Here is a 26,854-nt window from a genome sequence, read left to right as displayed (position 1 = left end):
CCAGAAAACTAAACATTCCAATATGGCCGCTAGAAATTAGGAGTTTCGGTATCAAAATATCGGTTTATGCTACTTTCTTAGCAGTTACTGGACGTTTAGTAAACATTTTCTGGGTGATTCTATTATTTTAGGCTATAATGATGATACACAGAAGTATTTTAAAGAGAAGTAGTATATTAACGGCACAAACCGGTAGTTCTAAACTGCCGGTGTACAGATATATTCCGTTTCAAATCGAACATTGGAAAGCAAATTCTCGTAAGACTTCGACCACTACGAGCAGTAAGATTGCCACGGTGTTTACGGAAAAAGTAAGGTTAATTACAAAGCAATTCGACAGCGTTCTGGGCATTACCGAAGTGCGCAGCGCACAGAATTTAGTCCAAGAAGCTGAAGACAAGTTTATGACGAGCAGAAGAGAAGTCGGTGAGATCAGAACAGAACTTCTTCGGCTACAAAATGAACTGCGTGACCTCAGAAATAAACTCGACCGGATCCCGCGAGAGGATGAACGTTATTTACAGCTGGCGACGGAGGAACATAAAGCTTTAATCGCAGAGCGAAAAGCTAAGTTGGATTTGGAAATGCTTGAGACGAATGAGCGAGATCAGTTTTCGGCGTTATCCGCAGCGGTGAGAGCCTCTCATGAGGAGGAAAGAAGTAGGGCTGAACGGACGAAATATTGGTCGATTATTGCTTCTGCGTTCGGCGCAGTTTTAGGTTGGTCTTGGATTATGTAAATCTCAGCTCTCTTTCTAACCCCCCCCCCGGATACGGTGTATAATATCCCCCCCCGCGGATACGGTGTATCGTCCAGTTTTCGGACGAAAATATTTCTGACAAAAACATCAAATTATACTCTATATTCTAAAGCCTAATAATAGACATCCTTCATCTTGAGTAACTCGTCATATTCCGTAGTTTTATCGCCGATGGGGTTAAAAAAGCTTTCCCCTGATTACGAAACGAAAACAAGCGATAGTAAACAGGGCCCCGTACGCCAATATACGCATATTTCACAGCGATCCAGACAGGAAACAGAAATCTAATCTTACCTGTGTGAGGACTTCAAAGTTTCCTTTCTTGCGCAGTTCATATTAAGTAAGAACAGTTCATATTGTTTTACCTGCATTATTATTCAAAATCAAGAACGGTAGATATTGTTTTTACCTGCATTATTATTCAAAAATCATCTTCAAGACAAGCTAATGATGGCAAGAGACCCCGTTTACACTACAAGTCTACATTCAATTGACCACCGTATGTCACTATGTCGAAAAAACTCATTCTTCAGACAAACTACACTTTGTTTCTTCTGCTTTTCCCAGGTTAGTTTAGTTATAGCCTAATTCTTTCATCACAAACACGATCACCTCTAAACATATTTACCATGGTAAAGAAGTCTCCCGAAATGACAACTAAAATTAAGGTTTTTCTCTCAGGTATTCTCGGTTCAACAATAATCAATTTAAAAAGAATGAAGCAAATAAAATCAACGGTGCAAGAAAATAACGAAGTATTTCTCCGCAAAGCTATGGAAGAAATCAGAATACTTCTTATGCCTGAACAACATCAGACTACCACCACTGAAGCAACTCAAGACCAGCGACCGAACGAATTCTTTGCCCTACTGAATGAAAACAGAAAAGTTTTAGGGGCGATCGATGCAAAAGTTGATAAATTCTTCGATAAAGAAACGCTTGTTTCGGGAATACAAGAGCGTAACGATGAAAACATCTCAAATTCAGAGAATTCACTTAATTCTGCAGGCCTCAGTAGGGGGATGGAAGATGTAATATGGTGGTCACAAGCAAATGTGATCGCTACTGTAGCTAGTTCTGTTTGTTTAATGATTTATTTGCTTTCTAAATAAAGAAACAAAGATATGTATAGAATAAATTGTAGACGTGAAGTGATGACTTGTATAAACGTGTATTTGTCATTGGGATCTAAAATTAGATATGGATTTTTTATTTCAAAAAATTCAAACAATGGAAACTTTGATGTTTTTATTCTTATGGTATATACGAATTGTTTGTTTTGGCAAAAAGACTATTTATTGCGCTAATCTGTTGGTAATAAAGTGGGAGGGTGAAATCAGACGCAATCATTAGGATATCTGTCGGATAATATGGTAAATATGATAAAACTTCGCTCTTTATGCTAATTGCTTCGTGGTGGGTCCGTGCGCGCAATTGCGTAATGTGAACACCAGGAGACTAGGCTAGAAATTTTTGTTTATTTGATTGAATGTTTTCTTGTTCTACGCGAGTCGTCTTTTGTAGCTTTGGCTCAAATGACGCAAACTAACACACTTTTGAGAAATATCCCTTAAAAACTCAATTATAGCTATTCACAATGTTATGAGATAATGACGAGTGTTGGACTGCCGTTATGGATGAGTTACATGCCAAGAGAGTGCAAAACGCTTCTATTTAAATTACGTAGAATTTTAAAAATTGCTGATCTCATGTGCAACGGGGAGAAATTACTGGACCCCCGCGTTTCAGGGCATGACCGTGGAGATTAAACCATACCACAATCTAAATGATATTTACAATTTAGCATTCCCAGCCAGAATTGAAAACTTTTGTAAACAAATTAAGCGAAACTCATTAGACAGAGCAATAGTTGAAAAAATCTAAATCTCACGACTGCCCTCAAAAACTAGCAAGAAACAATATAGAACCCTAAAAAAACCTGCCCTTTTTAATAAGCAAGTAAATCCCTGTTTTAGGGGGTAGAAAAAGTCGTATTTTGAAAGGAATTTTTGCCTGTTCAACAGATGTGAAACATGCAATAAAACCGCGACCATTTCGGTATACCAAGGTCTTCGCTTCCTGAGCGAAATAATTGACATATCACCAATAGGAAGCGACCACACAGCAGAGGGGAATATATAAAAAAAAATCGCTGAGATCTTTTTATAACCTTGCGACTCAGAGAGCAGAGCTTGTATGATCCTGTGGTTATTGCTGGACACCGGTATTAAAACCTGAAATAAATTTTAAATTGGCCGAAAAATTCTGTGGAAACTTCTTCAAAGAAAGGTAAGCGCCGTCGTTTAAAGATGGTTTTGCTTATAATTTGTCGATGATTTCTGATAACCATACATGGATATGATATTTACTATGTAAAACACTGTTTGTAGAAAGCACTTTAGTCATTTGAACATGTGATATGATTTACTGGTTGATAAACGAAGGGAATCTGACAGGGAATATAAATATGCCTGTTAAATTTTGGCATTTAAATTGTTACTTAAAGTATCCACGCCAGCAAATATAGCGAAATGTTACTTGATAAGATTTACATCGTTTTAGATTTTATCTTCTCTTCGAAATTGTTTGGGTGGCATCGTATTTTGACTAATATGGGTTTGCTCTTTTTGGCTGAACTACAAAGTTTCTGGCGATCCATTTTAGCTAGCACCAAAGGTGGTTTTTTAGCTAGCGTTTTTATTAGACTCGTAAAATACCAAAGGATTTAGCGTTCCATAAGATTTGGTTTCCATTTGTAACCAGTTTGTGAAAGTTTAAGAGATCAAGATGCAGTAATTGCATTTCTGTGTTTTGGTCTTGAAGCGTTTCCCACTACGCACCACAACGCCATGCCGCCGGCTCTTCGATTCCTACAGGAAAAGGCGTTTTCAACGCAAAATTCGGTCCATAATAACGAACTCCTTAGTCCAAATCTTGAGATTTAAATGAATTATATATACGAGAATGCAGTAACCTTACGCTGAGAATTATCACTTTGCGAAAGCAAAATATTTTCCGCGTTTTTCTTCGAGTGCATCTGACAAACGTATGTTTTTAGCTCATGCGTAGTTTTGTCATAAATTTTAATTCGTCCATTCATCGTAGACCGCAACAAAATATAAGGAAATCTATCGCCGAAAAAGGGACTTTGGGCTCTTTTTAATGCCAGTTTTTCGAGGGGACATGCGCACAAGAAAAACATGTCGCGTAAAAATTTGAATCGGAACAGCGCGATCATCACAAGATGATTTGTTGACGGGTATGTTGTTACAGTACAACACCTGCAAGTACATGAATATGCTTCAAGATGAATAAGGTTTTATTCTGCCCGATTTAAGTAAGTCAATCGTCTATGAAATTGTACATTAATTGTATTCAAGCCCAGTTCAAACGACGCTGTGATGGACATAGTTAGCCCGGTGGTTGCTGTATCGATTTCACGCTATTTTGTTCACAAATTTTTGATAAAAATCTTTCTTTAGATTAACGATGGCAAGCTCTCTGATGATTTTCCTCACGGTATATCTGTCATACGACTTCGTTGCCATGGTAACGCCGATATCACCGCAAGACGTGTTACGCGAACGACACGAGAACGCGCCCACGTTGTTCCGCATGAAGAAAACGCAACTGCGACACGATTGGTGCAAAACGCGCATGCTAGGACAGGTCGTGGAGAGCGACGGATGCCGACCGAAGAAGGTACACAATAATTACTGCCTCGGTCAGTGCAACTCTGTTTACATCCCATTGTCGGGAGAAAGGACGTCTTCCTTCGAGTCCTGTGCCGTCTGCACTCCGGTGTTGGCATTCTATAAAATTGTAACCCTAAAGTGTCCTAGAAAAGCAGTCAAGTTCAAACGAAAGAGGATCGAGTACATCAAAAGATGTCGTTGTACGGCTGCTGAGCTTACAGCATTAAACACTTTTAAAAAACCAACTCAAATGCTAAAGTTTAACAAAGGACGATGACTACTCGGTGGGACTTGCCATGCACCACAAGCTGACACCGTTCAAATATGATTTGCTTTAGGACAAGCGCCATATATATATATATATACAGGGATTCATTATAGAAATACGATAGATAATTTACCGTCCGGCAAACTGTAAGCTGGAATACTTTATCTGTAAAAAGTTTATCTGTTAAAATCTTGACCACTCTAGAATGTAATCTTAACTTTGTAGCTACTAAGACAATGCTCACGTCAATGTAGCATCAGTTAGACACAATAGAATTATAAAGCAAAATGTAGGTCGAACAAACCACGACAGTCTATGTTCATAATATTATGTACCTAGAAAATATACCTGCTCTTTTTAACCATTAAAATACATTATTGTATGTACTAGAATATATGCATGGTAGAATTACCATTTCTATGCTGGACGACAAATTGAATTAACTATTTTAACAACACTTTAGAATAAAGTATTGCTCACACTTCATATGGACGAACGTTAAGGTTAAGGTGTTTTTTTAAAGTAGTTCAGCTAAAAATAAGTCATATACACCAACGATAACATCTAGAATAACTGGTTCATTACTATATACGCGCAGACTCTGACGTCATGAGAGAGGTTATCAATAATTAACAAAGCCTGCAAGCCAGGTGTTTTTAAAAATTCGAATGAGGTCTAATCGCATGTAGGATAAGATTTGTTCAAACGACACATTAATTCATACAACCAGGGAGCAGCGTCTTCAAACAACTTAGCATCAACTGTGATATAACAACTGCCTAAAATAGACAGTTGAGTTACTAACTCTCCTGACGAAGGCCCTCAGGTCGAAACGTCGAGAAGTGTTTTTTTCTGTTTTAGGCAGTTGTTACACCACAGTTGACATTAATTCATATTCAAATATACGAGCCCACAATGTCGAAAGCGGTAAGCTATAGGCTATCACCAGAAATGTAAAAAAAAATACAACAAGCAGCAATTTGGCTGTAGATCTAAATCGTTCCCACGTTGCCTGTATGTCTGGCTATATGAAGTAGGCAAACTAAACAAAAATTAATTAATTACCGCGTTCAAAAATAGCTCTTTTGACAATGTACTCCTATACGGAAATTATTATATGCTTTAACACTTATTTCAATTGCTTTTAAACGCGACCAGCATCTTAAGGAAAACTTCTTGGAACACATCAAATTGAAAATCGAAATAACCACATCGACCAGTTCCAATGTGAAAAATAAAAGTCTTTAATTCGTCCATTATTTACAATCAAGCTTTCGTGAATAAACTGCATGTTCAAATTGAAAACCTCTGCGTATTTGGCAATGCATGCGTATTTGTAATATTAAAACTATAACCCCGATGCTATATATAACATACAATGATTATCCATAAATAGATAAATATATACCATAATATCCAGGAAATACATTGCATCTTAAAATAAAGTGCTTTTCCCATATGCATGTTGTAAATAATTTCTTGCAGCTATAAACGTGTTTGACTGTTATTAGTAGGAAAAAATTTAATTAACACTATTTACACTTAACGCCATGGCTTTAATGAATTCAGTTCGCTGTCGGTCTCTTTCATATTCCATTTTTAATTTATTTTTCCCAATAATGTCAACTACATTGCAGAAACGGATGAATGTTATTTTATGCACTGCTGCTAATTCTGACTGCACATTCATTCGTTTGACAATCTCTACCCGGCAACAAAACAGGTCTTGCGGAATTCGATTAATAATGCACACAACTGGAAACCATGCATAAGCACAATGTCATGCAATGGAACATATTTAGTATATATAGAAGTATTAACATATAAACTTTACCTATGGAAAAAAGTTTAACAGCTGTGGTGTTGAAATTGTTTTGGCTACTGAAAAAAACTTTTTTATAATAAAACTCTATACATGAATACATAGATTTTTTTTATTGCTTGTAAATAAAGTATATAATATGCATGTAAATGAACAATCATGACAGACAATCATACACAATTGCACAAACGGCTTAGTCAGCTATAGTGAAAGTTGTTGTTTCGCTTTTTGCGACTTTCCCCTTCAACGGCAGTGCTGAAAAACACGAGCGAGACGCAAAGTACTCATTATAAGGTTATAATTCAACTTATACAATCCGAAAAACATTGTTTAAGGCAGTCATTTGGGGTGGCACGTTCACTTTGTTGCCACAGCTTTAGGTTGAATGGCATGTCCATATATATGCATATAGTATATAGACAAAAACGAGGCGTATTTGTACAGTTTATATATGTTATCTATAGCAATAGTTCTAGCAGGCTTCCACGGAAATAAGATTCTTGTAATAAGGTCGGCTATGAAAGACAAGGTAGCTATGTATAAAGTGCCGTCGTTAAAAATTCATATCAAGTCAGACACATGCAAACACCGAAGGGCAAACATGTAACATGCAGTCAAAATGTATTAAGATATATATTGCACAGAATTGCATGTAAAAAAAAACTATATACACTCTTGTGGACATAACAGTTCAAAGAACTAATAGTAAACTATCCTTCAAAATAAGTAAAAATCAAGTAATATACAATAGAAAGTAGTATACATATATAATCAAGCTAGATTGCGCATGAACAGATCGCGTTTATATACACTTGCCGTGTGACAACAGTTCTCGCTAATGTGCAGTTGTTCACGAGCTCAAAGGCATCGACTGTGCATGAAGAATATGAAAGATGCATTTTAAGAATATACACTATACAGAATGATGCCCGTATACTTGCGAGTAGTATACTTCACTAACTGTGTCGGATACACCATGCATTTACACATGCATGTGTCATCATCTGGTCTGGCATCTAAATGATGCCAACTATATAGAGACGCATTTCAGAACCATCTCTCTATCTCTCTATATATATAGCACTATGCCATACCTATTCGAGAGGTACGTGCAACCCGCGATGCGACTTCTGAACGTTGAACTTGTGTTCCACCACCTCTCGGGGCGCTAACTTCGCTCACCGATTCTTCGCTGGGTACAGAAATCCTTGAGCGACATCTCAAGGTGTCTCTTAATGCCGGTTTAATGTTGCGATCAAAAGCACAATAGAGTAAGGGGGTCAAGAGTTCGCTCACAAAAGAGGAATAAAGTGCAAAAACATACAAAGTACTTGTGCGATTCACCGAATCCGAGCTACTAAACAAACGCGCAATATAGACAACCACGAATGGAATCCAACACGTAACGAACACGGTAGCGACTGCAATCGATACGCGTGATCCGTACTTTGCTGCCGCTCGCATTGTCGTTTGCGTTGCCTGAGGTAGGACCACGTCCGCTTGCTTTTTTCGCTTGTAGAGCTTTCGTATCACCATTGTGTATAAGACGGCTGTACCCAGTAGAGGAATTAAAAAGACTACAAGCAGTTCGACGCTTAGAAACAGTTTGTCCAGCCATATCAACGGCATGGTCACGCTCGTGCATATAAACTTTCCTTCACTAGTTTCGGTTAGGCGTAATGTATACAAATACGGTAACGATAACACTGAAGGAACACCCCAGGAAACTCCGACCAAAATCTTCGCAATCTTTAGTTTCATAGGCGGTTTTAAAGGTTGCACGACATTACGAAAGCGTTCGATTGCTATCGAGAGATGCGTGAAGATATTCACGCCAAATAAAGTCATTTCCAAATACTCGACTACCTTGCAAGAGGGTTCTCCTCCGAACCACCATTCATGAGTTATTTCTTCATACACTTCAAAAGTCATCGTAAAGAGTGTCGCGAAGACGTCCGATAGGCAGATATTGCAGATGAAGACATAGAGCGGTTTCCTCAACAGTCGTCGTGCTCGGCAAAGTAGAACCAGCAAAACAGAGCTGTTACCAAGAAAGGTGAAGACGACCAACAAGGAAAGTCCTATCGTCAGTAGAGTTTTGCTACCAAAGCTGGATTCTGTCATTATGAAGACGTTTGCAACTTTATATCATATTTGATTTGCTTTACTAATTTACAAGAATATTCAATTCTACGGTGAAATAAATCGATGCATAACAATTCAGAATGCATCAAATAACAAGATTTCACTCAATGGATTTGTCCCAAACAACAAACGTCCAAATCGCTGATTACAATACGTTCATTTAAAAATTTGACACGTACTTCGCAATGTGTTTGGTCAAGATACGTTTGTGAATCAAACCCACGATTTTCAAGACTACTTTATGTAAGAAGATGAATTTTTTAGGAAGATCTTATTGCTACGATCCGTGAACTTTCGTGAACGTTTTCCGTTGAGAGTATCGTACTGAATCTAATACGAACGACATGCAATGTAGTTTCTCCTCCTCCCAATGCATGAAACATCCCACAAACTTGATTCTGTTCCGTTTCTTCCCGCACTCGAAGTTGTTTGCAGATACAATGCTACAATTCAATTATTTTCCAACCAGAGCTGCCTTCCGTGGGACGACAATGTTATCCACTTCAATCCAATTGCTTTAATCCGCTACAAACAACGCACAGTATCCCTCGAAAACTCGAAGCGTTTGATTACAAGTTACACGCGGTCCCAAAGCGTGTAATTTTACTCCAACGAACTGCTTTGAACGCAGTGTTTTGTCTATGAACAGGTTCACAGAAAACACCGCAAACGCGATAGAAAGGCAACTGTCATTGCCTTGACAACCGGTGTTTTGCGCAACCACACTAAACACTAAACGACAAGAGCTAAATGGCGCGGAGTCGAGTGGAAACAAGCAATTTATTTGCTGAGTATATGATCAATGACCTGCAATTATAATGCATGCATATAGTAAGCATGTACGATAATGCCCAAGCAGGTGGTTATATTTTGAGTGTTCATTTGCGCAACGCCCCAACAGATTGAATTCTTCGCGGATAGGCAGTGTAAAAACAACAATATTGTTCGAGAGCTGTTGCTGTGAGAAAAAATAGGTGTTAAGAAAGAAATCGATAAGGAACAAATGATAAAATCCAAATATAACTTTATGTGAATGTGCAGATGCACTTGACATTATGCAGCTTGATTTACAATATGGAAATGAACGTCCATTACATATAAAGTCTGCCTTGCTTGAACTCAGCACGGCGTAAAACCAGCAAAACGTTCATTTTTCACGAACAATTTAGTAGCCAGCAAATTCTACAATTAGTATTATTTCATATTAACTTATGATATATTAAAGCTATAGTACAGTGTCTCGCTATAGTATTTTTACAATTTGCACATGTTCGTTCAATAATGATAATTTAGATGTTAAACGCTGAAAAGCATCTCTATATTTTCACAACACGCGTAAAATAAAATAAATAAGAATCCATTAGTTTGCTAAACAGATAATTTACATGCAGATCAACGCGTGATGATTTCATTAACAGCTATCGCATCTTACAATTTACGCTTGTCGACCGTTTGGTTTCGAAATATTATTAAAAATAAAAGGCTGGCTTGCTGAAGACGGGACAGGGGGTAATATAGAAAGAGGAGGGGTATGTATAGTCAGTTTGTTATTTTCATTTTATTGAGAGATATGCGCCCCCTGGTGTGATTTGCGAGTACATATAGGACGAACGTGAAATTGATGCATGAGAGTGATTCACTATAGTGGCCACAAAAAGATATCGGCTCAGGTAGAAATGTAAACATGATATAAAGGTCTAAAAAAACTTGCAAACGGGACTTGAACAGCCAAATGATAGTGCGCACGTTGCCCACTTTTATTTTATCTATATATCCAATTCTATTAACAACACTTTCCACAAAATTTTAATAAATCTTTGTAGCGTCATATCCCAAGTTTAGCAACTATGGCGTATTTTTTAAATTTGATCATTAGCTATGGCTATGTACGAGTTTGCTAAAAAGCACGCCAACCTCTCCAAAATGAAACATGTATATATATAAGATGCATAATTTAGCAATAATTAATCCAAAAAAAATGCGTAAACAAAATACACGAACATTCATATTTTTAAATGAATGCACTTTGTGAATAGTGGTAAGCCTAAACTTTCCAAATGCCAGAACAAGCATTGAAATGCTGCTATACATGCAATATATACTAACGCAAATTATATATGGTCTGCAGAATGAACTCTGCATGTTTTCAAATCACATAATCAATCCACACGCTCTACGGTAATCCATATATTAGACGTGATTAGTATAAATTTTGTTCTCCATTCATTCACGCAGGCTAATGTAGTATAAATATATGCATAAGCTATTATCGTTTTACGAAGTTTGAAAAAAAAATACTATTCTATTGACAATGTTACATATCATGACGTTATTCAGTAAAAATTCTACTATATAAATTAACCTCAGCAGGTTTCCATGCAAATTAGTTTGATTATATATAAATACAGGCGATGTGATGATGTATTTAATAAAAGGGTTTCATGCATATATACTTTCATACAAGAGTTGTATGTATCTTAATTTACATCAGTGGCCAGTTGTACGAAATCTTGATAGCGCTATTCACCGCGGATAGAGTTTTTCAAAAGCTCCAAAATTGCTCCGGCGTTGTTCGATGCATAACTTCGATAAAACATTATTATTCTCAAATTCGGCGCTCTCTTAAATCTGTAGTATATTTCATTGCTTCTGAAGCATGTTTAAAACAGTTGGAAAAAAACAGTATTCAGTGAATAGCTTTATCCAGTCAAATGTAACATGGCGGTCATTGGCGATGACAATCAGACAGTTTTTATAGCATTTTCTTCTGGCTAATTCCATGCAGCGAGACAGACGCACGTATCACCGATTTTTTTTAGTTCCATAAATTAAATTATTATTATCATTTTACCATATGCATGTTCATGTAAAAATGCTAAAATTCGTACGAAGTGATATAACTTATTTGATATCCGTTAATTGAGTGAATATATATCGTTAGTTCTAGAAGTTTTGACGTAATTTAGTTCAGTATCGGCGAAATATAGTTTCCTGCATCGGGCCACAATAATCAAAATAAGGCAGAAGAATAGCACTGAATGACATTGATCTCGAGTTAAATGCAGGAAAGAGATGCATGTTTTGAAAAAGACGCAATTTTTCGAAGCAAGCATTCATTTACATGCATATATAATAGTAAAATATAGAGAAACATGCAATGATGGACCCCTAAGGATACTATCGTTATCGGCTTAGATATATTTATCCATTTCCCGTATATTGTTACTGTTATTCAGATAAGATTAAAACCTTTAATCTGTTCCTTATACCCTCCCCCTATTAAAAAAAAAAATTATCATTCAGAATTTCATGATTTATAGATGAAAATCCTTGACTTTAAAAAGACAACAGGCGATTTATCGTTCCTATACGCTCATCGTTGCTTTAAAAGTGTAGATTTGTATCAGGTTTTGGGTGGAGTGTTTTCGTAGTGAAATATTAGGCTGGCATTACACATTTTCAGTCTTTTTATTGTATTTTTTGGCTTTCCGGGACGTTGAACCAAAGTTCCTAATCATTCCAAAGACGCAGAAACATCGCTTCGAAAATTACCAATGCAAAATAACGGCCAGCGCAGTTCATATTTCCAGTGAGTTTCATAAATAAGAAGAGATAATTCACACATGCAAAGAAAACGGGGTTGAACTAGCGCTAAATCTTTCATTTCATGCATGCATGCATGGAGCGCTTTACAAACAAACTTCTAGCTACCATTTCCCCAGATTGAACTTTATACCGCGTCGGTTTAAAATCATTACAAACAAATGTATTTGTTAAAAGCTATATTACACTGACTTTTTAGCAAGTGCACCATTATCATGCAATTGTCATAAAGAATGACAAATGTTTTTACACAGATGCATGGACAAATATAATTTTTATAAAAAATATATATACTCGTCCCTGATTAAAAAGCTTTAGTATATTTTCAGTATTGAAAAATGGCCTTTGAGCATTCTGATTGGCTCCCTCAACAGTAACTCTGAGGCAATAGTTACTGCTCAGAGCAGTTTGAGCAGTAACTATTGCTTTTCCCCAAAAAAACATGGCTGAAAATACTCAAAATCAAAATTATATTCATAAAATAAACACGTGTATCAGTTGTATTTATAAATAAAACTTTTTCAATACTGAAATTATACTAAAACAATTAGTCGCCTCAGGCTCGGTGATTACAAGTCTATATTCACTTCGCCTTCGGCTCAGTGAATATAGGCTTGTAATCACCTCGCCTTCGGCGACTAATTGTTAAATATTAGCCTGGCGTTTTACTAAATGCCATATATTGTCATAAAAATCGACAAATGATTTTATACTGATGGGTAAATATAATTTTTATAAAAAATGGACTCGTCCGTGACTGGCTCTTGTTTTCAATAATACAAACTCTTTATATTTGTTTTATTTTTTTCTCCGTAACTTTCAAACACTATACATATACATATAGTTTGTTTTCTTTCACAAGATGGATTATAACACCTACTTCTGGAACTATTAAGACTGTTTCCACTTTACTATTATGCCTCATTTAATCAATAAATCCTTCAAAGAATTTTCCCATTACCCGCTACCTGTCGGTGGAGAAATAACACGAACAATTTTCTCTTAGTGCTTCATTGGTTCCCGTTAAACCCGTCAATGCAATGTCAAGCAGACGTTCGTAAATTTGAACAGCTGTGTGCTGTCACGCCCCATTCAAGACATTTTGACATTTTCCCTCAACGGAAGGGGGCAACCCGAAGTGGAAAGCGCACTTCAATATTGCCGGCGGTAAACCAGTTCATTTCAAGTGCAGAGAATCTTAATCCACATCTTAAGGTGTCTCTTAATGCCGGTTTGATGTTACGATCGAAGGCACAATAGAGTAAGGGGGTCAACAGCTCGCTCACGAAAGACGAATAAAGCGCGATCACATACAAAGTACTTGTGCGATTCACCGAATCTGAGCCGCTGACCAAACGCACAAAATAGACCACAACGAGAGGAATCCAACACGTGAGGAACACGCTTGCGACCGCCATTGATACACGTGATCCGTACTTCGCTGCCGCGCGCATTCGTGCTTGAGTTACCTGAGGTAGGATAACATTCACTTGCCTCTTTCGACTGTAGAGCTTTTGAACGACAATTGTGTACAAACACACGGTACTTAGTAGAGGGATTAGAAAGACTACAAGCAGTTCGATGCTTAGAAACAGTTTGTCCAGCCATATCAACGGCATGGCTACAATCGTGCATGTAAACTTTCTTTCACTAGTTTCGGTTAGGCGTAATGTATACAAATACGGTAACGATAACACTGAAGGAACACCCCAGGAAACTCCGACCAAAATCTTCGCAATCTTTAGTTTCATAGGCGGTTTTAAAGGTTGCACGACATTACGAAAGCGTTCGATTGCTATGGAGAGATGCGTGAAGATATTCACGCCAAATAAAGTCATTTCCAAATACTTGACTACCTTGCAAGAGGGTTCTCCCCCGAACCACCATTCATGAGTTATTTCTTCATATACTTCAAACGTCATCGTGAAGAGTGTCGCGAAGACGTCCGACAGGCAGATATTGCAGATGAAGAGGTACAGGGGTTTCCTCAACAGTCGCGGCGTCTTGAAACGTAGAACCAGAAGTACGAAACAGTTTCCAAGGAAAGTGAAGAGAATCAACAAAGACAGCCCTATTCCCGAAGGAATTTTGCTAGCATAACTTGAATCCACCATTATATCAAGATGTGTATGATTGTTTTAATCGTCCACTCCAAGCCAACTGAAACTTTGTGTAATACGATTGATTTAACAGTTAATACTAGCGAGCGATTGACTTTACTATAGTGAACACGTTTGTCATCGGTTTGCCCAACGAGGGTTCAAATCGAGATACAGGACACTTGTTTCGCCAAGAATTCGGCCAAGATATACTGTTACGAGTGGTAAACGTTTCACAAAACGATTTTATGGTTCTTCAATTTATACGGCGAAAACAATACTACAGACAAAAAAAATTGAATCCAACCCGGCGCTATGACCAGATCAATTGTTCTTTAGTTTAAGCTTTGATAGCTCTGACATTCATTCTCTCGCTGTCTGTTAATAATATAGTTCAATGTTATTGTATTAGCGCATTACATTAACACTGTAATAGTACAAAAATTCGACTTAGCATAACACTGAGACGTATACACACGCGCGCTTGTCAACAAATCATACTCCCTCTTGCTATATCGCCTTGGCTACGTCGAAAATGGACATACATGCGGGGAAAGTACATACAGGACAAATGGACATACACGCGGCATATCACTAAGTGGAAGGTCAATGTTTGCTTGAGATACATCTTCTCTTCGTATAGGTGCATGGGGCGCAGGTGGTCACTCGTTTTTATGCCAAGATCTAATTGAATTTTACAGCAATGAGGAATGAACAATAATCTATTATATATATACATTACTCTTTAGGAAACGGAAGTGATTGCTGGCATAGATTTTTACCACACATTCTCAGAGACAGATAACCCCTCTATATAGGCTGTAGAAAATTTACAGAACGTACACATGCTAGTGTCATTTTATAGGGAATATTATTTTGCAACAGAACACCTTTCGTATTTTGCTTTCATTCGCTTATCACAACTGATTAGGATCCAACTTAGCATCACATGTGGTATAACAACTGCCTAAATATACAAAACACTTCTCGACGTTTCGATCTGAGGGCCTTCGTCAGGAGAGTTAGTAGGCAGTTGTTATACCACATTTGATGCTAAGTTGTTTGAAGACGCTGCCATGCTGCTCCCTGGATTGATTACTGATTAGGATCCAGTTTGTGTTATATTTTAGTAATAAGTAGTAATTTAATAATATTATGAACTTCGAATCGCATGTACAATCAACATCGACCTTCTAGACTATTAATTTTGAATTATCTTTCGTGCGGCCGACTATAATGCTGTTATCATTAAACCATTATGTAGCAAACCATTATCATATTGCCAATCGCCTCTGCCATTGTTAAAATATAATAAACAGGCTATTAGCCAGGAGCTTTTAATGAATAATACGATGTATGTATGATATTTGGATATTTTATCACTTTTGGAATCAGTTAAGAATAAAGACTATGTTATATTAAGTGAAGTCATCCAATGTTTTGGGCAGGTGCACGATGCTAGTTTTACTCTTTTTGCCTCAAATATATTGATCAAATTTGGCTGGAAACCAGTGGGCTGCAGGTCTCAATGAATCTATAATACTCAGAATAGATACTGAGAAAGTGTGCCGATTTTTAAGCGAGGGTAAAGGTAGCTGGTGCATGATTATTTTATGCTGAAGGATCTTGTGAAAAGTGGCGGCCATATTGAAAGTACTGAATAGCTTCAAATTCTTGAAATTGAAGGCATAAAAATTTCTTTCTCCTCGCGAGGGTGTCTCGCAAAACGAACACGCGTGTCACGTGGTAAAACATGCGCGTCTGGAGGCTTCCAGAAGATCGGGCATATTATTTAGGAGGTAGCGTTCCAGTTTTTTTTAGCCCAATAGGCCGTTTTAATTGGTTTTATTGTGAACTCATTGTAAACACGCATCTATTTCCCTGAAGGCAAAATAATTTTGTTTGAAAATTTGAGACAAAAAGATATGTCATCTGAAAACCACTGTCATTTGGAAGAAAATTCTCAATTATTTTTGTAGCTCTTAAACATTTTTTTGGCTGGAATTGTCATGACAGGTCCTGACGGTCGATCAGAACAATTTAGAAAAATAATTGGATAAAGCAAGCGCTTGCGATTATTATTAATTTAAATCGATTAAATTACACTTCACACTAGCCAAACTTCGTGGACATTTCATTATGGAAATGGCAGAGACATGTATAAGGCTTGCAGTTCACATTCGGATTAGGAAAAAAATACTGTTGTTGGGGATGAAAAATCTTGAGTATATCCCGAACATAATTAATACTTCATGTAATGAATTTCCATCTGTACGGTCGAATACAGACTGATTAAAATGAAAAAAAAGGTATTATGGGACAGTGTAATGTCACATTGTCAGAATACTCATGACAAAATGTGACGACCACATATCAAGTGTAAATGCTTTCAATATATGAAGACAAGTTATGTTTGTTCAGCGTAAATGAAAAATTATTAAACTGCGAGATGTAATTGCATGGAGTACATTTAATTAAAAAATTGCTCTTGATTTTTGACAGGGTAGGTAGGGAAAATAACGCTAACCGATATTGCTGAATAAATTGCAAGTCATTTCAAACGAGATTATGTACGTTTTTAAGAAATCTGGGTCGAAAGTTCACAGGTGTGATGCACTTCAAATGCCGTCTAAAGGCCGTTCTCCACTAAACAGATAAAAAGTAGAAAGCGATTCTACTTTTTCGCAGCGAATTTTTCGCAAGCAGATATCGCTTCGCGTCGATATCGCTTCGTTGAATAAATTCGCCGAGTGGAAAACGGGCTGAAGATAAAAGCGAGAAAATCTTTGGCGCAAAATAATATTATAGCTACGTTGTTTTTACATGCATGTCTAAACGATTCATTACAATTTTTTCAGACAACTAATATTTGCAGACGTGATATTTTCTTGAGCAAATATTGCCTTGATGAAATTTTCATTGATTAAGTTCATTTGCCTTCCTCAGCGTTTACTACAGTTCAGACTAATAAAATTACACGACTTGCTGCCATTATTAAATAGCGTAATGACATCTTTCAAAGTAAATATGGCCGCTAAGAAGTTATAATATATATATATATATGTACATTTAAAAAAATTATTTTTAACGACGGCGATGCAGAACGGCAGTCGGTACATTGAACAAAAAATTTAAAAAAACATAACACACGTATTCCTTCGAAAGATGTTTAGCTTAAACGGTGGATAAGTTCAAAATGGAAAACAAAATAATCTATTTATTGAACAATGGAGCTGAAATATTTCGATTTAAATAGTTTAATTTTCGAAAGGAAGTACATATTTAATTTAAAAGATGTAGGTTCAGTCATTCATAAGACCTACGAGAGTACTTTTAAACATTGGCTTATCCACCGTTCAAGCTAAACGCCTTTCAAACACCTTGTCTTTGCCTTTAAATTTATACCGCCGTTCGTGAATTCTAAAAGAATATAACCCAGGCATTGTTGTTTATAAACTAAACCCTCTTCATGTTAAATTTGTGCTGAAGCTGGAAATTGACGTACGTGTTGCTACATATTCAAATTTACTTTTGACCACAAACTCCATATCAGTCGCTAAATTTTGCATATCGAATCTCATGCATCCAGCAACTACTGTTCAATGATCATATGAAAAGCAAATGGCCCTTTTTCATTGCGCGATATGCAGCTGGCGTGGGGTTTTTTAAACATGAAATCCGCCTAATTGAACATGGGTTGTGCGTTTATGATAATGGACTAAATTACTCGTTTATACATGCAACCAAATTTACTTAAGAGTCGGAGCATTAAAATTACCATAACGTATCCAAAACATCTCTTCTTGTTTCCATCGCAATGACGTGACATCTCTCTGAAGTTTGCAATATCCTTTCGGCCTTAAAATCCGTCTTAAGTCGGTTTTCCACTGGGCGGAATTTTTCGACGGAACGAAATTTTTCGTCCGATATTTTTTTCAATTATGAGAACTCGACCGTGGCGGATACCCGCGTCACCGGTCACATTGAAAAGAAAATCGAGCAAAAAATTTCGTTCGATCGAAGAATTCCGCCGAGTGGAAAACTGCCCTTAGTTGTAACTGTAACTGCATGTAGAGCCAATTCAGTTCAAGACGACCAAAAGGAAAAAATTGATTTCTTTCACAATAGGCGGCCAAGACATACAATGATAGTTTTCTTTGTACTGGGCGATTGATCAGCGTTTATAATGCAAGTCCACATACCAACTGTATTCCAGGACGCTCCTTAAACAATACGGCAATAATATACCGACATGAAATTTATATGCATAAAACACTCGCGCTGTCCGTATTGTGGAGTCTTTACTTTAATCACAAGTCCCTTTCACTCGTAAGTCAATCTATCGTTCTGATTGTCCTGAAAGACGCCCCACAGGTCTTTTCTTTTTCTATCTTCTCAGACCCCGGTTAACCAACCCATATTTTGCAGTTCAACACAGTTCTGACACTTCCTCAATCACGTTCTCAAAAACCCGCCCAAACTATACTGAGATCACCTTTACACACTATATATACTTCTCTAACATTCCCAGTTAACATGATCAAGTCTTTGACTTTTGACAATGTCAACGGGGATTGCCCTCTATCGTTGCAAAAAGTAAGAGAAGGAGAGTTGCGTTGCTATTCGTTGATCGTCTCGTTGCCATCCGAGGTTTCCTCACTTTGCCCGTCGCGATTAAAACAGTAGAAAATAGTCCATACGGAAGGCGCTAGGTTGCTGTCTAGAAGACAGTAGAGGATTGGCACAATTGCATCGTTCACGAAAGCAAGGTACATTGCAACGATGTATAATTCGTCCTTGCGATCCCTGTTCGCGTTTCGATGTACCAGACGGTTGAATCCCTTAACTATGACAGGTATCCAGCAGATGAGGAAGGCGGTCAAGACGATTATCGAGACACGAACACCTCGGATCGCCGCTCTTATTGTATTCATTGTGGCGCTGATGGAACCCAGATCTCCGGTCCGACGTTTGCGGCGATTGAGCGACGTTATGATGCTACCGTAGAGGAACAGGGTGACCGCAAGTGGTATGATGAAGAACACCGCGAGGTCGAAGCTGTTGTACAATTTATCCAGCCAAAGCCAGGGAAGGTGAACCAACCTGCAAATGCGTTCGTCACCACCTTTCAAGACCTCGAAAGAGAAGATGAGTGGAATCGAGAGAAGGAATGATAGCACCCATATGGCGGCGAGGATCCGACGCGCCAATGGTTTCGAGATCTGTACTTGTGGTTTGAGCGCAAACACGACGCTGAAGTATCGTTCGAACGCGATCGAGGTGTGCGTAAGAACGTTAACGCGAAACAGAGCACGCTGGGAATACTCCACGAATTGACACATTCCCTCGCCGTAGAGCCAATCCTGGTAGAAGAAGTCGGTTATCTTGAAGATCATCGAACAGAGAACCACAGCGATATCCGCCACGCAGATGTTGAAGATGAATATGTAGAGAGGACGTTTTAGTAGACGTCTCTGCAGCCTAACGAGTATATAGAGGCATAAAATATTGCCAAAAAGAGTGGCTATGACGATAGCAATCAGTAAAAAGCCTTGCCAAGACGCTCCAGGCATCTTTTCAGAACGTAGTGCGGAAACTGTAGAAAAGCGCGACAGCTTTCGACTTTGTACAAGTCGTATTATTGAGAAGTGATAAATATTAACCCGTACACACTTAGCTGAATTGTGTACATACGAATATGAAGAATAACAGCTGAAACTGACTTTATTTAAATGCAGGCTAATGGGACAAGGTTATTAGATGCAAAATAAACTAATTGATAATTTAGCAGAAGTACGATTATATTTTGATGCTTGTATTCTTAGGCAGAACCAAAGCAAAGGGCGTATAGGATATAGGAATAGTTTTAGTGTCTACTGTCACACGGTTACCGCGAAAATTTAAGAAACACGATTATACTGTTTTTCATATACACGTTTATGCATAACAAGTGTATTTGTTTAGCTGAAATAAAGCGTAAGAGTCGTGCTTACGTTGCCAAGACGCTCAGAGAAATAATCCCGTGTGCGTAGCCCTTGTGAGAAATTGAGAAATGTGACATTTTCAAGTGAATATACTCATTTCAGGCACGGATCTAGAAGCTTAATTGGAGGGGGGGGGGGGGGGGGGCATATTCATATATTCAAGCTTAAAAGAGGGTTAAAAAACAAACGCTATCAAAAGAAATCAATCGGACATAAGACGAATATAAGAATATGCACCCCCCCCCCACAACAATTAAGCTTCTAGATCCGTCCCTGAGTCCAATTTTGCTTTTTTCAACAATTAATCTTTCATGTGTTTCCAGGATACGGCAAATTGAAATATTTATGAATTGTTATACTAAACGGCGATTAAAATAATTACCCACAAAACGAAGTGCTTTCAACGAAAATTTTTAATTAGATTTAACATTTTCATTTAGTTTCTACATTTATCATCGTGCATCGTCAGCAATCTCGCAGGGAAATTAAAATGAAGACCTGGTTCATAAGTTGGTTCGAAATCCTAGCGTTACGTCACGGCCAGACAATCACCTGATTGGCTACGCGTGCCATGGCGTGGACACAACACAGAAATTTAATATAAAAATTGCTTTATTAAATGTACTGTATGAAATTAGGAATAAAATGTAGTAAATTATTTAAATCAATATTATTATTCTAATTCAAACAAGCTCTTATTAAATTGAGGTTTTGATTGGTTGGACCAAAAAAATCGTCAGAAAAACATAGACGTAGGACTACATATGGATAATGTTATTGGCAATTTTTGCTTTGTCATTTTGCTTTGGAGTTAGAGCTTTAAGTATTTCTCATTTTACCCTCTGTTCTACGTTGATGGATAGCTAGAACAAAACTGTCTGTACAAAATTTCACGTACGCATTGACAACCTCGGGAAAACGTCGGGACAACCCCCGACCTCACGGCGACCGACGACCAGTTGCGACGAGCCAACGACAGGCGCATGAACCAAAAAGACCATTGCAAATATAGCGCGATTATTGACCATCACATTACACAAATCTAACAGCACAGTTTTTGTACTTGCATAAGAAAATTCCTAAATATTCCTAAACTTTTCCTAAATATTCCTAAATACTGTACCCATATTTTAATTCAAAATTTCTCGTGTCGAAACGATTAAAATTATCAAATAGAATTTAAAATCCCTTTGAATTTTTAAAAATATACTACGATAATATCTAATTCTGATAAAATTTTTGAAAAAAATGTCATACCTAGCCATAGACAGACCCTTGAGCAACTTTAAAAGCTTCGCCCATGTGCATCCATCCAGTTGTCATATTCATAAATCATGTATTTATTCATCAAATTGATTCGTATTCATAAATTATCTCTTTTCATTTTAGAATATCCATAAATCACCACGATTATCCACGTTCATCATGTAATTATATCCATAAATCACCACGATTATCCACGTTTATCGTGTAGTTATATCCATAAATCACGCGCTTCATCCATCATATTCATGTGCACGCATCCCTTTGCATCCCAAGTTTGTGACTTTAAAAACAGACCCAGCTAAAGGCTCCTCTTTCGCCTTTTCCTCGCTCAAATACTCTCTGAAGAAATACAAAATTGTAGCTATATCTTATCAGGGCCTTCCCAAATGCACATAAATTCGCATTATTTTCATCACCCCAAGTGCAACTTCATCCATTCTAATCACCTTTCATTCACTCCTACATGTACACCTACATACACCTTAATCACCTTTCATTCACTCCTACATGTACACCTACATACACCTTAATCACCTTTCATTCACTCCTACATGTACACCTACATACACCTTAATCACCTTTCATTCACTCCTACATACACCTTAATCACCTTTCATTCACTAGCTCCTACATACACCTTAATCACCTCTCAACCACACTCATTAACACCTATCCACCACTACCAACTCTCGTACCTGGCACTTGTGACAAAAAGTTCGTCGAAATTCTTTCCTCCCCAACAACACGACGTTATTTTGGAAACTGGGAGTTTTACGGAACTAATGACAGAGCCATTCATAGGATCGTAGCGTACCACCTTAAGAAAAGATGGGCACAAAATTGGTAAATAAACTTCTAAAGAGAGACCAGAAACTGTCACTATCCCTACCTGTCCTCCATCATACATAGCAACCCATACTTTATCCTCGTTGTCAACACAAAGTCCGTCTGGCCACTACAAATTTAACAATGATAATAACTCTTTGTCTCCAGGTGATTTTTGTGAATTCCACTTTTCAGCCATTTAGTTGACAACGCATCGTAACTAAGTAATTTACTTTGCCTAGCATCAGACGAGCGTAAATGAACACAACATTTCTTGTACTACACCCCAGATAATTGTCAGAAAAGACATTTTTGGTGCACGAAAAAAAAACTATGATAGAAAAATAACATGGTGCAACGTTTTAACATACCCCGAATTTTTCGTCGACATCGATGGCAGCTCTTCTATTTGCAACGGAACCAGCCGCAAGATCAAAGTCAAACGCAAACACTTTCCTGAAAAGATAACGAAGTGAAATAAATGAGTGCTTTTGTTTCCTTGGCCAACTGCTCAGAACAAACCCCTGTTGTTGGCGATCTTAAAAAATCATGGGCTTGTGAGTTGGATCTGATGAGGTGGGTTGATTTTGAAACTGATCTACTAAGCGTTTTCTGTGGGTCAGTTTTCCACATAGTTTAGGATTGCTGACAAGGTTAAATGGTTCATATTATCACCGAATACCTCCCAGAATCATCCTCGGTATCACTTGATGTTTTCAAAATATCCCCCCAAAATAACACCTTATTTTCCAAATGCCACGAGTAATCCCCTACTGTATATGTCCCCTACAACTTCATACTTTAGAACCTCGTAACAACGAAGACAAAACCCTGGGTACTACCCCATCCCATTCCCCACCTCTCCTAGTGATATGTACCTTTCATATGTGTCTATATGATACATGGTTTTATTGTCCGTTGACCAACCTAATCCATTCGATAAGGAAATCTACACAACAGTAAAAACAAGTGGTCAGCATAAAGAATGTACAAAGATTGTAGAAATTCTAATAAAAAATTACTCCACAGATTACAGTTTTGAGATACAGGAAACATCTTGTAACAGAGTTATAGTGATTCAGGATCATTATTATGGACTAACTTGTATCATATTTTGTGCATATTGTGATGGAGTCATGACGTCAATATATGATGACTTACACACTGTATGTTTTGATTATACTTTTCGAAATTGGCCGTTTTCACGCTAGAGAAGCATAATGCGTCTTCAATATATTTTGTCTGGTAATTCATCTTCAATATAAAGACGGACAACAGACGCATTATCCGTCCAGACGAACTACCGTTGGTTATGCGTCTCTAAGACGAAAAACTGAACATTAATCGTCTGGGCGTATTATTTGTCTGTTGTCCGTCTTTATACTGAAGACAAATAACCAGACAAAAAATATTGCAGACGCATCATGCGTCTCACGTCTCCAGTGTGAAAACGACCATTGTTGTCTGTTGTTGGTTTTTTAAGTCTTAGGAATTTTTATTTCCAATACCCCTTTATTCCATTGTGACACGCCCGAAGCACCAACATCCCAACAAAACTAAAAAATATAAAACATTTTATCTTCCGCGATCTTTCAGGGCTTGTTATTCTTGTTTAAGATGTTTTTAAAGACAAAAGGACATGACCCAATTATATAAAGTCTTTTTGTAAGTAAATCTTCAAGTACACACCAGTGAACCTTGATATGGCATTAGTTGTAATGGCACTGGCTCTGGACCCAAAGTTCCTAAATTGATAGACAACAGTATATTAACACGTAGGCATTCATTTAAAATTGCTTTGTGCATTAAATAAACATTGCTTAAAACTCTGATATTGACATGATTTTGTCAGATCCAAAAAGGTTGGACTATTGCATACCTGCCCAGTATCGGCCAGCCTAGGAATTAAAAAAGAAACAATTTGGTTGGTGAACATATAGTTGAAAATGATTATTTGCTGAGCTAGGGATAATATAAATATTGATTACCTACAGTGTCTACCTCATGCAACACTCTACAACCAAACTTCACAGTTTTACTTATTTTAGGAAGCTTTTTCTAGCTGTGGTGATGCTCGAGATCCAGGTGATCTGAATAACAGGGAAGCACTCGGCCCAGTTGTCAAATAAGAGTCCATTTCGTGGTCAAAATGTCTTAATATATCTTAAAATATGAGCGCTAGATCACCTGGCTTCTTGCTTAGATCAAAATTCAACTCCTCACTCAATGATGGAAGCCCCTAAGGACGTTATCCTCCAGAGGTCTATAAGTATTGAATACAGCAATCACTATCTGTTTCTTACCGCATCACATTTTCCATCATTGAATCTATTTCCTGGTTTGTCATCTGCATATAAAAAGAGAAAATGATAAAATGCATATATCAAATGAAGGTGAAAGGATAAAAAATAGCTGGTACATGTCCAAATTTTTACTTTTTTTGGTTGGAGAGGGTTTTCAACCAGAGCAGCAGTGGTATATCTGTGAATGGCAACTTCTAATAAATAGCAAGGCACCCTCTACCGTAGTACTCCACAATGTACCAGTGGACACAGAAGTGTTCACAATATTGAACTATATATAATGAGACCACTAGTAGTAATAATATTAAGTATTGTATGAAGTATTGGGCATGTGTCATGTCACTCATATGACTTTTTTGTCTTTCTGTATTATCTCATGTCATATTATATGTATCTCTACTTTTCTCGTGAATAATCATGAATAAAACAACAATAAGTATTTTCAAATGTAATCTTACCATCCACTGTCTTGACAATTTCAAGTTTTCCTGTCTAAAAGAAAATTATTGAACATATATGAAATGGACTTGATAGTACCCAAACCAATTCTTACATATACAGTAATTAGTATGGATCAATGATAATGAACATGGTTATTACTGCATTAGGATTCAGAATTTTAGTTTCGTACCTCTAGGTCAACAAAAGCAAAGTTTCTCTGGAAAGTAACAGCAACTGACGTAGGTTTGTTCTTACGAGGAACAACTGATAGAAACATAAGAACAAAACACACCAATTAACCCATTTTTTATCATTCTACTACATTTTGCTAGCTATAATGCCATGTCTGCAATATTTTGAAGCCAAACTTGGCAGTTTTATTAAGTTCAGCATTTCTTTTAATAAATCCCCTTTTTATCACTTAAATCAAAAGTTGCACATGGTCCATTAACCATTGTACGACTGTTTGAAAGGAAAAAAGATATGCACAACAAGACATGTATACCTGAAGTCACTGGTACATCAAATTTGATGGCTTGGTCCTAAGAATGATATAGCTTCTAAATGGTTTGTTTCTTTTTAATTATCCTCCTTCAAGAGGGGGGGGGGTTGAAATCTTACCATTTCAGGTATCAGGGTGGGGTCAGCCTCTGAAGGTCAACCTCAGTCTATCAAACTAGTTATTTTTATTAGCTTATTAATATTTATCTGGATTTAGGATCAGCAGAGACAATTTAAATAGCTGTAGAAGACCTGTAGCCGACTCATTGTCTGTAATCATCCAAGGAGAAAATGATTTCAGAAAGACAAAATATTTCACTCATTAAAAATCACCGACAATAATACTTTGACGACGACGGCGGCGTCATATGGAAACCAGGCTATACTAGTTACTAGTTGCATTAAATAAGATAAAACGAGCAAATATTTGCTGAGAAGTGCACTGTATCTCCTTACAGTTCCGGTCGCAGGGTCAGAAATATGTAGAGTTTTTCCCTTCGTTTCATCGGTTCTATCGAAAATATCCACCCAAAGGAGTCTTTGGTTCTTGTCATCCCAATGCGGGCCCTCTCCTAGACCAACTTTATAACCACTAGCATCGAAAACGCACTCGATTTTCGCCATAATTTCCCAAAATATAATTCTCTGAAATCACTGGAGAGTGGAGAAAGAAGAAAGCGCAGCCCGCAAGCGTCTCGCCCGCGCCCTCCCTCTTTTCGCGCTTCAGTTACTCACGAGCTCAGAAAAAGCTAGCATGCGTCAGTGAGCTCGCTGGCCAGCGTGCAGTCTCTGAGGAAACCAAGAGGAACAAGAAAGATAAATCGCTTAAATTGATTTCTTCCCCCGCCTAAATAAAAAAAATGAAACGTTTAAGGAAAGCGGAAGATAGTTAAGTGCGATGGCTGATATTCATATATTCGATTTGTCATATATTCGAATTCACTGACCATGTATTCGAATTCACTGACCATATATTCAATATATTCGAATTCACTGACCATATATTTGTCATATATTCGAATTCACTCTTTTGAGACGGATTCGTCAGACCCCCTACATCTCATCCATCTTTAAATTACCAATTTCCAAATAGAACCAATTGTATAATCTACTATACCCGGTTCTATACTATTGCAATTAA

At 37.4% G+C, this 26,854-nt stretch overlaps 5 protein-coding genes across 5 annotated transcripts; 1 reads left to right on the top strand and 4 right to left on the bottom strand.

The window, feature by feature from the left end:
- Positions 1–5: 5 nt before the first annotated feature.
- Positions 6–3,044, top strand: LOC114517576. The gene is made up of 2 exons (XM_028537362.1): positions 6–720; positions 1,443–3,044. The coding sequence occupies exons 1-2, from the start codon at positions 138–140 to the stop codon at positions 1,871–1,873; spliced, it is 1,014 nt and encodes a 337-aa protein (XP_028393163.1). The 5' UTR covers positions 6–137; the 3' UTR covers positions 1,874–3,044.
- Positions 3,045–6,742: 3,698 nt separating this feature from the next.
- Positions 6,743–9,434, bottom strand: LOC114517568 (neuropeptide S receptor-like). Its single transcript, XM_028537348.1, has one exon. It carries the CDS (start codon positions 8,668–8,670, stop codon positions 7,630–7,632), a length of 1,041 nt encoding a protein of 346 aa, XP_028393149.1. The 5' UTR covers positions 8,671–9,434; the 3' UTR covers positions 6,743–7,629.
- A 3,674-nt stretch (positions 9,435–13,108) lies between these two features.
- LOC114517578 (histamine H2 receptor-like) lies at positions 13,109–14,965 on the bottom strand. Its single transcript, XM_028537364.1, has one exon. It carries the CDS (start codon positions 14,406–14,408, stop codon positions 13,410–13,412), a length of 999 nt encoding a protein of 332 aa, XP_028393165.1. The 5' UTR covers positions 14,409–14,965; the 3' UTR covers positions 13,109–13,409.
- Positions 14,966–17,702: 2,737 nt separating this feature from the next.
- Positions 17,703–20,342, bottom strand: LOC114517579 (QRFP-like peptide receptor). Its single transcript, XM_028537365.1, has one exon. It carries the CDS (start codon positions 19,964–19,966, stop codon positions 19,013–19,015), a length of 954 nt encoding a protein of 317 aa, XP_028393166.1. The 5' UTR covers positions 19,967–20,342; the 3' UTR covers positions 17,703–19,012.
- Positions 20,343–20,799: 457 nt separating this feature from the next.
- Positions 20,800–26,406, bottom strand: LOC114517580 (regucalcin-like). Its single transcript, XM_028537366.1, has 13 exons — positions 26,170–26,406; positions 25,718–25,754; positions 25,403–25,476; positions 25,230–25,263; positions 24,772–24,815; positions 24,348–24,366; positions 24,158–24,213; positions 23,977–24,024; positions 23,347–23,417; positions 22,840–22,924; positions 22,533–22,598; positions 22,339–22,460; positions 20,800–21,982 (listed from the first exon to the last, which is right to left on the bottom strand). The coding sequence occupies exons 1-13, from the start codon at positions 26,335–26,337 to the stop codon at positions 21,874–21,876; spliced, it is 933 nt and encodes a 310-aa protein (XP_028393167.1). The 5' UTR covers positions 26,338–26,406; the 3' UTR covers positions 20,800–21,873.
- Between the last annotated feature and the right edge of the window lie 448 nt (positions 26,407–26,854).

Source organism: Dendronephthya gigantea, unplaced genomic scaffold (assembly GCF_004324835.1).
Source record: "Dendronephthya gigantea isolate DGI-Jeju-01 unplaced genomic scaffold, DenGig_1.0 000009F, whole genome shotgun sequence".
Classification (NCBI taxonomy): domain Eukaryota; kingdom Metazoa; phylum Cnidaria; class Anthozoa; order Malacalcyonacea; family Nephtheidae; genus Dendronephthya; species Dendronephthya gigantea.
The sequence above is the reverse complement of the archived record's forward strand: the minus strand, read 5'-3'. Positions and strand labels throughout refer to the sequence as shown.

Excerpts from the sequence above, each read along its gene's own strand:
- LOC114517580 (XM_028537366.1), bottom strand. The coding sequence starts at position 26,337 with ATGGCGAAAATCGAGTGCGTTTTCGATGCTAGTGGTTATAAAGTTGGT. Across the intron at positions 25,755-26,169 it reads CTGACCCTGCGACCGGAACT|GACCAAGCCATCAAATTTGA; the intron begins GTAAGGAGATAC and ends TATCATTCTTAG. Across the intron at positions 22,461-22,532 it reads CTATGTATGATGGAGGACAG|GTGGTACGCTACGATCCTAT; the intron begins GTAGGGATAGTG and ends TCTTTTCTTAAG.
- LOC114517568 (XM_028537348.1), bottom strand. The coding sequence starts at position 8,670 with ATGACAGAATCCAGCTTTGGTAGCAAAACTCTACTGACGATAGGACTT.
- LOC114517579 (XM_028537365.1), bottom strand. The coding sequence starts at position 19,966 with ATGCCTGGAGCGTCTTGGCAAGGCTTTTTACTGATTGCTATCGTCATA.
- LOC114517578 (XM_028537364.1), bottom strand. The coding sequence starts at position 14,408 with ATGGTGGATTCAAGTTATGCTAGCAAAATTCCTTCGGGAATAGGGCTG.
- LOC114517576 (XM_028537362.1), top strand. The coding sequence starts at position 138 with ATGATGATACACAGAAGTATTTTAAAGAGAAGTAGTATATTAACGGCA. Across the intron at positions 721-1,442 it reads TGCGTTCGGCGCAGTTTTAG|GTATTCTCGGTTCAACAATA; the intron begins GTTGGTCTTGGA and ends TTTTTCTCTCAG.